Raw genomic sequence first — 11,073 nt, 5'->3', positions numbered from 1 at the left:
GGGAGCCCAGAGGGACAGATCTGCCTGTCCCTGCAGAGTGGGTGGCTCTGTCTCTGCCGGGGGTTGATACAGTGGTAGCCGGGCATTGGCGGTTGCTGGGCATTGGCATGGCGGTTGCCGAGTGTTGGCGGTTGCTGGGTGCTGGTGGTTGCCAGGTGTCGGCATGGTGGTTGCTGGGTGTGGGCGGTTGCCGGACATTGGCACGGTGGTTGCCAGGCATTGATGATAGCCAGGAGCCAGTGGTTGCCGGGTGCTGGTGGTTGCCGGGTGTTGGCAGTTGCCAGGCAGCCCTGTTACCGTGCCGCCATCTTAGGCTGGCTGGGGCTGGCGGCGCGGCCTCTCACTCTGGCTCTGCCGCTGTCTCTTCCCCTTCGTCAAATGGCTGCAGCAGGCACAGGCTGCTCGTAAACCCGACTGCCAGCGGGCACCGGGCAGTGCCAAGTCTCGTCTTAAAGAGACACGCACGCCCTCCTCTCTGCTTGGGATTAGGGGCTGGCTGCAGCCAGCTGGCTGGGGGGAGCCCCCAACCTGTTCACTGGGCCGGCCGGCCGCCCTCGCTCTGCCCCCACTCACAGGGGTCCCTGGGGGCTTGGGTGCGAAGCCCCCCCATCCAGGGCTGCCCCCTTCCCCAGAGAAGCCTCTCAGGGCGGGGCTGGGCCCCCTCCTCGATTCCAGCTCCTGGGGAGGCCTGTTCCCTGGTGCCCTCTGATCCCCCGGCCCTCCAGAGTCAGAACCCAGCATCCTGGCTCCCAGCCCCACAGCTCTAACTCCAAGCCCCCGCCCCCCCCACCCCCGTAGCCCCATGACGCTCCCAGAGGAGGGGTCCCCTGGCAGTGCCCTGCCCCTCGCCCTGCGTGCCAGGCTCTGGCTGCCGTGACCTGTTCCCCGACCAGGCCTGGTTACTGTGGCTGTTGGGGGGCTCACCCTGGTGCTGGGAGTGTCCAGTGCCCCACCTCCCTCCAGGCCTGTGGGCACCGCAGTACCAGCCCCCCCCACAAGGAGTGTGAGCAGTGTGGTACCAGCCCCCCCAGGGGCGTATGGGCAGTGCGGTACCAGCCCCCCCCGGATGTGTGAGCAGTGTGGTACCAGCCCCCCCAGGGAGTGTGGGCAGCGTGATACCAGCCCCCCCAGGGTGTGTGAGCAGCATTATACCAGCCCCCCTAGGGTTTGTGGGCAGCCCGGTACCAGTCCCCCCATTTATTTCCCCCAGCCATTGCCAACGGGGGAGGGGGGCGTCCTGGGGAGGGTCAGGATATCTCCCCTGCCCCATCCCACAGTCCTGCCCAGAGGGGGACCAGCCCGCCCTGCCAGGGGGCAAGCTCAGGGCAGAGGGGCACGGGGCTGGATTGAGCCCTGGGGTGGTGGGTGCTACCCTGGCACAGCACCCTTCGCTTGCCCCGCACTGGTATGAAATCCTGGGGGGCAGAGGGGATATGGAGTAAAGGCTTGGCAGCTCCTTGGGCAGTGTTTCTTTGTTCTGGGTTTGTGCTTCCCCCCGCTGAGCGGGGCGCAGGCTGTGGGGGTGGGGTTCTGGGTGGTGCTGTCTTACCCCTAATAAATACAGTGCCCTGCACAGTAGGGCCCCGGCCATGGGAGGCTCTGGGTGCTGCTGTAATACTCCTAATAACAATAAGTTTGGGTCTGACTCAGGCTGGCGAGCATTGTTGTGTGTCGGGTCTGGGGTGCCCGGGGCGAAGCCAGGCATCGTGGATCTGGGGCAGGGAGGCCTGGCATACCAAGGTGGCGTGGGGCTGAGAGAGAGGGCAGCAGTGGGCATCTCCTCCCTGGGGTTATTATCCAGCCCCGTGCCCCTGGCACCAGGCTCACATGTGTCTGTAGGGGCAGGTAAGCCTGCCGGCTTGTTGTTGTAGTAGGGTCTCCCGGGGGCACCACGTTGTTCACAGTGGTTTGTTATTGTAGGGTCTCCCGGGGACACTGGGTTGCTCACAGTGGTTTGCTATTGTAGGGACTCCCGGGGGCACTGGGTTGCTCACAGTGGTTTGTTATTATAGGGTCTGCCCGGTGCTGGGGAAGGTGTGTGCTAGGTCCCACGTATGGCATGAAGGCACGGGCACCGCTGGGTAGGGGCAGAGCAGCAGGTTCCAGACCCCCAGGGGGCGACCCAGATGCTTGGGCCAGGAAGGGAAGGAGGATCCTGCCTCCACTGGACGCTGGCTGGTAGAGGGGCTGGTGGGGGAAATAGCAGGGACCCCCTGCTTGGGGTTTGGGGGGCTCTCCTATTACAGACGTGTCGGGGGAGCTTTGTGCCACACTGGGGCTCAGGGCCAGCACTGATGGGGGCAGAGCACCCCCTGCTGAGCCCCTCCACCTCCTGGTGCCCCCTGGGGGGTTACTTGAATAGTCTCCCATCCAAACAGTGGCATAACCCCACCCTGCTTGGCTGGGAGTGCAGTTGGGATAACCCACGGCAGGGCACCATGGCCTGGCAGTAACCAGCCAGCGCAGGGGATGGGCAAGGAGGGGCTGGCCCAGCGGGGAGAGGTTTGAGCAGTGATGAGAACAGGTGGGAACCGGTGCCCCTTGGAGGGGAAAGGCCCCATGCCCCACCCCCTAGAGGGGAGAAGGGGATTTGGGGGTGGGAGGGGCAGGCCCACGCGCTCCCCCACCCTGGGCGTGTGGGGAGGCAGAGGCAGCCCCAGGGAGGGGCAGAGCCGCGAGGGATCAGGGCCCTGGGCCAGCTGGGCTGGCCAGACAATGCCTTGGCTCGTGTGACCTGGGGGCCAAGACCCCCGCCCCCCAGCCTGCCCCGGGGTGGTGGTGGGGGCTGCATTCCGGGCCACCGGGGCTGGGCTTAAATCCTCCAGTCTTTGAGCAGCCCTGGGGGGGGCGGCTGACTGTCCTATGGGGGGTGTCAGGAGGCTGGTCCTCAGGGGGACAGGGGGCTGGTTTGAGGTGGGTCGGGGACCGGGGTGATTTGGGGGGCCCCATATTCCCATGGGCTGCCAGTGTCTCCTTCCCATGCCTTCCAGATGGGGGGGGGGGGGGCAACCCAGCACGTCCAGAGATTCTGGGGACCTGGCTGATGTGGGTCGGGGGCAGTTACTTCTTCCCCATAAACCCAGCAGAGCTGGGGGCAGTGCTGTGGAGCCCCCAGCCCCACAGGTGCAGCCCTCACAGGCCTCTCTCACTTGGGGGGCTCTGACTGTCCCAGTTTCTTTCTGGCACCTTCCCCATGGATGAGCCCCCTGGAGCAGGGAGCCGCTAGGATCCGGGGGAGCTGGCAGGGGTTTGGTTCCCTACCCCAAGGCCGGGCAGAGCTTGTGGGGGGCATTCAAATCTGGTCTGGGGTCAGGTCCATTCCAAGTGCCGCAGGCAAATGGGCGGTTTGGGGGGTCTGCTGCAGTGCCCAAAGCGGGTCCCAGAGCCAGGCAGGTTCCCCCTCTTTGCTAAGTTCCTGCAGGAGGATGGGGGCGCTGCCAGGGTGAGCTGGGGTTAGACCGTCCAGGAGGCACCAGAGATGTCGGGGGGGGGGGGGAATGTGTGTGTGACGTGTGTATTTTGTGTGTGACCTGGGTGTTACATGTGTTTTGCACATCTATTGTGTGTATGTTCCATGACTGTATTTTGTCCATGTGTGCACGTTACAGTCATGCTGTGTGTGTGTGTGTCGTGTTACATGTGTGTCACACAAATGTTGAGTGTGCGAGGCATGGCCTATTCCATGTGCGTAGCATGTGGGCCTGTCTGCGTGCTGTGTGTCCATGGCGGGTGAGAGCTGGGTGCGTCCGCTGAGCCTGTTGTTTGAGCGCAGTGAGGGCGTGTGCCTTGGGTGTGTTCCCGTGTGCGCCCCCTGCAGACTGGGTGGGTTAGTGTGCACATGTATATCAGCATGTCCAAGGGGGCCCATTGGGTGAGCCTTGGGGGAATGTAGGAACCAAACCCAGGCATGGGACAGGGCAAAACCCACCCGCGGGGCCTGGCCCGGCCCATCCGCTCAGGCATGGGGGCTGTGGGTTGGGATTGAGGGGAACCGGGAAAGCGGAGTGTGGGGGAGCTCGGGCTGCGGGTGGTGATCGGCAGTGTGGGGGAGGTGATCGGTTGCTTGCTGGGGGGTCCATCCTCTCTCCTGAGCCCTGTGAGCTCATCTCCCTCTGCCCAGGTGTGGCTTAGCCCTACGCACCAGCTCACCAGGCAGCTCTAACCCCTTCTTTGCCGGTCTGCTCCTAGCGGGCATTTCCTAGGGCTCGTCCGGTGCTGGCCAGCATCAGAGCCGCTGGCACGGGGGTCTCTGCAGAGCCCAGAGCCTGAAGGGAGGGAGCCAACCTCGCCCAGCAGCACATCGGACAGTCCTGCTTCCTTGGCTCACCTGGCAGGACTGCAAACTCTCCACACGCTGGCTAGACAGGGACCCCTCACCCAGTGCTGAGATGCAGCCACCTCTGGGGTGGGGCCCGGGGGCTGTTTATACAGGGACCCCTCGTCCGGCACTGAGCTGCAGCCATCTCTGGGGTCGGGCAGTTGTGTATGGACATTTCTATGCATTTAAGGGTGATTGAGGCCCGCTGCTCCCATGAACCCTTTGCTGGCTCTGGAGCATTTTCGCTCCATAGGATGACCTTTTGCTCTCAAGTGATTTTGGATGGTGGAGGCTGATTCTATCAGTGGAAGATTTGGATGGTGGAAGATTCTATCAAGAGCTTAGGGATTGTTCTAGTGTCTTGCCGTTCTTACGTATTAGGTGTATTACGGTAGCACCCAGGGCCCCGTGGCGCTGGGTGCAGTACAAACTCCAAAAAGATGGTCCCTGCCCCGATCTAGGTACAAGCCCAGAGACAGCAGGTGGGGACGGAGTGATGGGTGGATGGAGGAGCCTACGGGGCCAGCTCTGGGCAGCTTGACAGCAGTGGGCTCTGCTCCCCAGCAGCCTGGCCAGTGTCGGGGCGGGGGGCGGGGGTTAGTCGGCGTCTCAGCCAAGGGGAGGTTGGAGGAGGGTTTGGCAGGACAAGGAGGAGTTTTGCGGGGGTTTCCAGGAGCCTCCCAGCACGAGGGGCAGCGGGAGGAAGCCCGAGGGGCTGGTCCTAGGGGGGCGCTGGAGGCTGGCAGCATGGGCCAGTTGCAGGCAGGAGTGCAGAGACGATCTGCCATGGGGCACTGGGGGTGGGGGGGGATCAGGTTCGGCCAGGATCACACAGCCGAGCAGCTGTTGTGGAGTGCATGGAGCTGGGGGGGGGGGGCTACAGTCCTGGCACCGAGAGGGCACTGCCCATGGCCAGGGAGGAGGGGGCTCCATGGCTGCCATCGCTGGCCCTTCCATCTCCGTGCCCCCCAGCCAATCACGCCCCAACTTCTGGGGCTGGCCTGGGCAGGCAGGGGCAGGGCCCAGCTAATGAGCTCTGCTGGGCAGGGAGCCCTGGGCAGGGACTGGGTGGCTGGAAAGTCTGTGCTGAGATTCGAACCTGGGCGAGCAGGGCACTATGAGCTACAGCGTGTGGGCAGCACCCCCTCGGCCTGCAGGTCATAGCCCCTATAGCGCCCCTTGGCCTGGGGCGAGTCTCCCTCCGCTCGGGGGGAGGCGGGGTTCGATCCCTGCTCTCGCCTAGGGGGAGGCTTAGGGGCAGCCCCGGCAGCCCCCTCCCGGCTCAGTCCTTCCATCACCCTTTCTCTGGGGGAGGGGAGCCCAGGGGTGGACTAGCAGGGGGCTGCAGGTCGGGAGTGAGGGGCACCAGAATCCCGGCTTAGCACCAGCTTGCATTACGGCGTCTCCGTGGATCCGACCCCCCCAGCACCCGATGGCGTCTCAGAGCCTCCTCGGGGAGAAGCTGGCACGGGGGTCGGGGGGGGCCAGTAAAATCCAGCCTGGCTTACCGCCCCCTTCCGAGCACTGCTGGCGGGGGGCCGTGCTCGGCCTGTGTGGGCGAGATAAAGCAGCCGGGCATTGTAGGGGCTCTGCCAGCGGCAGGTTTGTGTTTGTTCAGCTGCTGCCTCCCGATAAGGGTTTAGTCGCTGGATAAAGGCTGGGGAGGGGGGACCTCTCCCCCCACCAGAACTGATGGAGGGAGGCGTGGCTGGGGCAGGACTCCTGGGTTCTCTCCCTGGCGCTGGGAGGAGTGGGGATGGGGTCTAGTGGTTAGAGCGGGGGACCTGGGGATCAGGACTCCTGGGTTCTATCCCAGCTCTGGAGCTGAGTGTGGCCAAGCGTTAGGGGGCTGCCCCATAGCTGTTCCCTGCCGGGGCCCCTGGTGGAGCAGCCTCCATCCAGCCCCTGCCCAGGCTGGGCTGAGGGCACTGAGCTCTGGGACGTCTCACAGCTCCTGGCCAGCCAGGGAGGGCACTGCTCTGCACCCCGCAAGCACTGTGAGCCCCACCCCACTGGGTCGTTAGCCAGCACTAACGAGGGCTCTGGGATAGAATCCAGGAGGCCTGCTCCCGCCCGCTGTAACCACCAGACACCCCTCCCCTCCCGGAGCTGGGGAGAGAACCCAGGAATCCTGGCTCCCCGGCCCCTGCTCTAACCACCAGACCCCACTCCTCTCCTGCAACCCAGACGCAGCGTGCCCGGCCTCTTCCACTCTGACCCCAGGCTGGCTCACTGGCCCCGGAGCTGGCGGGAGCTTGTGCCTGGGGAGGCCTCGAGAACCTGTGTGTTTCCCGTGCCAGCCCCCTCCCCCCAGCCCCCCCCATCGCTTTGAAGGCTGCGTTTCCCCAGTCCTAGGGCTCAGCCCCCAGCCCCGTCCGTCCCTCAGCCATGGGGCCGCAGCTAGCCGCCAGCACTAAAATGGCTGCCAAGTTTTAAGATGGCTGCCAGCAGCCGGCAGGGCCGAACGGGGAGCGGGGCCTGAGCCAGCTTTTGGGGAGCCGGGCCTTGGAGGAGATGGACCCGGGGCAGGGGGTGGCGCCCCGGCTGATGCCAGGAGGGGGGCAGAGCGTGGGCTGTTGACATAGGTAACCCGCGGGCTGGCGGCCGCCTGTGCCAAGCCGGCAAAGGAAGGCCGAGCCAATTAACTCTTTGGAGGCCTCAGGCCTGGAGGTTCCCGCTGGGCAGCCTCACGGGGCACAGCTGGAGAATCCAGGGCAGCGCCGACCTCTTGGGTCCTCGGCCCAGTCCTGTGCCCAGCGCCAGCCGCGGGGCCATGGCACCACCCTGCCGCTGAGGGGCCGCTGCCTTCGCCAGGGGATGCAGGCTGAGGAAGGGGGTCGACACGTGGCCCATTAACCCGAGCAGAGGTTACCGCTAAACACGCATGGCACCAGAGCTGCAATGCCCGGGCAGTGTCACTGCAAAGCCTGACCGGTGCCACTGCAATGCCCAAATTGCACCACTGCAAAGCCCAGACTGCACCACTGCCACACCAAACTGTGCCACTGCAACGCCCAAACTGTGCCACTGCAACACCCGAACTGTGCCACTGCAACGTCCGAACTGTGCCACTGCAACTCCAGGGCTGTGCCACTGCAACACCCGAACTGTTCCACTGCAACGCCCAAACTGTGCCACTGCAACACCCAAACTGTGCCACTGCAACACCCGAACTGTGGCACTGCAACGCCCGAACTGTGCCACTGCAACTCCAGGGCTGTGCCACTGCAACGTCCAAACTATGTCACTGCAACGCCCGAACTGTGCGCCTGCAGTGCCGGGGCTGTGCCCTGATGTGCAGTTGGGGTGGAGGGGGGTGGCTGCGATGCCCAGTGTTGGGGGGCCATCAGGGGGGACTGGAAAGCAGGTGGAAAATGAAGGGGGAGGGCTGAGCAGCGCTACGAGAGCCCCGAGGCCGCCCCGGGTCCAAGGCTGCGGGGGGGGAGGGGGGAAATGGGGAGGGGCCATGGCTCTCCTGGGTGCACCTGGCGCACTGTTCTGAAGGTCAGTTTGGGACAAACTACGGGGAGGGTCCGGGGTGGGTCTGGGTTTGTTGTTGTCTGTTATGGTAACGACACAGACCCCCTCCAGGATCGGGCCCCCTGTGCCGGGCACGGCCCAGAACCTCACCAGGATCGGGCCCCCCTTGCCAGACGCTGCCCAGCTCCTGATGTCGCTCTCTGTTTGTGTGTTACAGAATCCGGACAATCAGACAGTTCAAACCAGCAAGGAGATGTGGACATCAAACCACTGCCCAACGGTGAGAGGTCCCCCCAGCCCCCCATGGTGCCCCCCAGCCCCCCATCAAACCACTGCCCAACGGTGAGAGACCCTCCCAGCCCCCCATGGTGCCCCCCAGCCCCCATCAAACCACTGCCCAACGGTGAGATACCCTCCCAGCCCCCCATGGTGCCCCCCAGCCCCCCATCAAACCACTGCCCAACGGTGAGAGACCCCCCAGCCCCCCATGGTGCCCCCCAGCCCCCCATCAAACCACTGCCCAACGGTGAGAGGTCCCCCCAGCCCCCCATGGTGCCCCCAGCCTCCCATCAAACCACTGCCCAATGGTGAGAGACCCCCTGAGCCCCCCATGAGCCCCCACAGCCACCCCACAACCTCCCATAGCCCCCCACAGTCTCCCCATAGTCCCCCCAAAGCCTCCATCTCCCCATCCCCCCATCAAACCACTGCCCAAGGGTGAGAAACCCCCACAGCCCCCCATGAGCCCCCATAGCCCGCCACAGCCCTCATCTTCCCATCCCCCTATCAGACCACTGCCTAACAGTGAGAGACCCCCACAGCCCCGCATAACCCCCTACGCCCCCCCTATCCCCCCATCAAACCACTGCCCACTGGTGAGAGCCCCTCACAGCCCTCTGTCTATCCCCCCTATTCCCTCTCCCAAGATCGAAAAGCATCCGCAGAGCCAGGGCCAGGGGAGTCCAGGGCTTGGCTAGCAGGGGCTGCGGGTCGGGAGTGAGGGGCCCCGGTAGAGCTGGGGGGGCAAGTCTGGGCTAGCAGGGGCTGCGGGTCGGGAGTGAGGGGCACCAGCTGAGTCCATCACCTTGCTCCGTGCCCCGATTGCTGCCGCGCTGACGCCCGTCTCCTCCCTCCCTTCAGGGCATTTGACTTTCCAGGACTGTTTTGTGACGTCGGGCGTCTGGAACGTGACAGAGCTGGTCCGAGTCTCCCAGAGTGAGTGGCGGGCCTGGGGGGCGGGGGTCCTTTCTCCTCCTTGTCCGTCTCCAGGGGGTTGGCTAGAGAGGCTGGCATGGGTTGCCCATGATGGGTGCCCAGCTGGCACAGGACACCCATGGCAGGGTATGGGGACGCTGGCCAGAGCGGCTGGAGAATCATGCTCTGCTCCCTGTCTCCGTCTCGCTCCTTCAATCTATTTCCCCCTTGCCCTGCGGCCCCCAATCTCATTCAGCTCCCCCTGGGGAAGCGGATCCTAGGGGGGTTGGGAACGGCCGTGACACGGGAGCCCCCTGCACGTCCACAGGCTGGCTCAGGAGCTATGCCAATGGCTGCTGGGGGGTAGGGGAGGCAGGCACTGCAGAAGAGCAGGCTCACGTGCCCCGTGGCCAAGCAGAAGCTGGGCTCCGTCTCTATCCCCTCTGCCCGACCTGAAAAGCTGAGCCTGTCGCCCCAGGCCAGGTGAAGGCCTAGGCACCGTCGGCAGAGCCAGGGGGGGCTGGCGCCGAGGGGCACTGGCCCAGGAGAGTCGCAGCTCTCCTGGGACAGGGAAAAGTTTCCAACCCCTGCGGTTGGGGAGAAAAGCTCGAAAATGGGACCTGAGCGTGACCCACACTGCCTGAGCCTGTAGAGAGCCTGAGCCCGTCACCCTGAGGGGGCGGGGCTACGGGGCGGGGGCGGGCTTATGGGTAGGCCTTGAATTGCCTTAGCTGGGCCCTGAGTGTCCTGTGATTGCTTTGCCTGCAGTGTCGCTGTGCCCGGCAGGTGGTCTGTACAGGGCATAGTCCCCTGCAGCCAGCTGCGGGGCGGAGGCCTGTGTGCCCGGTGCCCTGCGCTGCCCCTCACCCGCTGTCTCTCCTCCCGCAGCTCCCGTGGCCACGGCATCAGGTCCCAACTTCTCCCTGGCAGATCTGGAGAGCCCCAGTTACTACAACATCAACCAGGTGACTCTGGGCCGGCGGTCCATAACGTCACCTCCTTCCACCAGGTACGCGCCATCCTGCCCAGGGGAGACCCCGCCCCTGTGCTGCCCGGCCTGGGGGGCTCTCTCCCCTCTGCTCCATCCACCCTCGGCCTCTCCCCCCCGACAAACTCGCTTTGCACACAGGCTGCTGACCCGCTCTGTCATCAGACGGGCACCACTCCCAGCCCACCCTGGGGCTGATGCCCCCTAGAGGGAACAGGCCCCATGTCCCACTCCCCACCCGCTGAGCCAGCCCATCCTCGCCCTGCGACTGCATCAGGGCCGGCAACCCTAGAGGGGAAAGTCCCGTGCCCTGTTCCCCCCCCCCCCCCGCGCCTGTCACCCTGCCCTGGGGCCAATCAGGGCCGGCACCCCTCGAGGGGAAAGGCCCTGAGCCCCACCCCACCCGCCTGTCACCCCACCCAACGTCTCCCCCTCTCTACCCCCCCCAGCTCCACCAAGCGCCCCAAGTCGCTGGATGACAGCGAGATGGAGAGTCCCGTGGACGAGGTCTTCTACCCCGGGACGGGGCGCTCGCCCGCCGCCGGCAGCAGCCAGTCCAGCGGCTGGCCCAACGATGTGGACGCAGGTACGGGGGTGGGGGGTGCAGATCGGGGCAGGGACCTGGTATGTGGCCTCGTGGGGCGGTGCCCAGAGTGAGGGGGTTGGGGCCCCCCCAGATTTCCTGCCCCCCCCGTGTCTCCGTGCGGGGCCCTGGGAGGCCATGGGGCACGGCTGCACTCTGGCCTTTGCAAGGAAGAGCTGGGCCGGGCGGCATGCAGCTGCCCCATGGCAGGATGTGGGGCTGGGGGCTGTGCTGTGGGGAGGCCAGGAGCTGGTTGGTCCAAGTCACAGAAGCATCAGAGTCATTCGGCATCTAGGGGCTGCGGGTCGGGAGAGAGGGGCACCGGGAGAGTGCGGGGTGGCAGGCCTGGGCTAGCAGGGGCTGTGGGTCGGGAGTGAGGGGCACCGGCAGAGTGGGGTGCGGGGCAGGCCTGCGGGAGCCGGGGGCCAGAGCATCTTGGCTACTGTAAGGAATTAGCTGGCGAACCCCCAGAGTGTCACCCTGGCACGGCCCTTCATTCGGGGGCAGGGG

General features: G+C 65.4%; 1 protein-coding gene across 12 annotated transcripts in view; it reads left to right on the top strand.

The window, feature by feature from the left end:
• NFIX (nuclear factor I X) overlaps positions 1–11,073 on the top strand; it is a 155,002-nt gene that overhangs the window by 120,035 nt on the left and 23,894 nt on the right. For all 12 annotated transcript variants that reach the window (XM_078849634.1, XM_078849631.1, XM_078849630.1 and 9 more), the window contains 4 exons: positions 8,016–8,078; positions 8,939–9,013; positions 9,881–10,001; positions 10,430–10,566. In XM_078849634.1, the coding sequence (XP_078705760.1) occupies positions 8,016–8,078; positions 8,939–9,013; positions 9,881–10,001; positions 10,430–10,566 (396 nt within the window). The remainder of the gene's footprint in view (positions 1–8,015; positions 8,079–8,938; positions 9,014–9,880; positions 10,002–10,429; positions 10,567–11,073) is intronic.

The sequence above is a fragment of the Lepidochelys kempii genome, chromosome 20, assembly GCF_965140285.1.
Source record: "Lepidochelys kempii isolate rLepKem1 chromosome 20, rLepKem1.hap1, whole genome shotgun sequence".
In the NCBI taxonomy this organism is placed as follows: Eukaryota; Metazoa; Chordata; order Testudines; family Cheloniidae; genus Lepidochelys; species Lepidochelys kempii.
The sequence above is the reverse complement of the archived record's forward strand: the minus strand, read 5'-3'. Positions and strand labels throughout refer to the sequence as shown.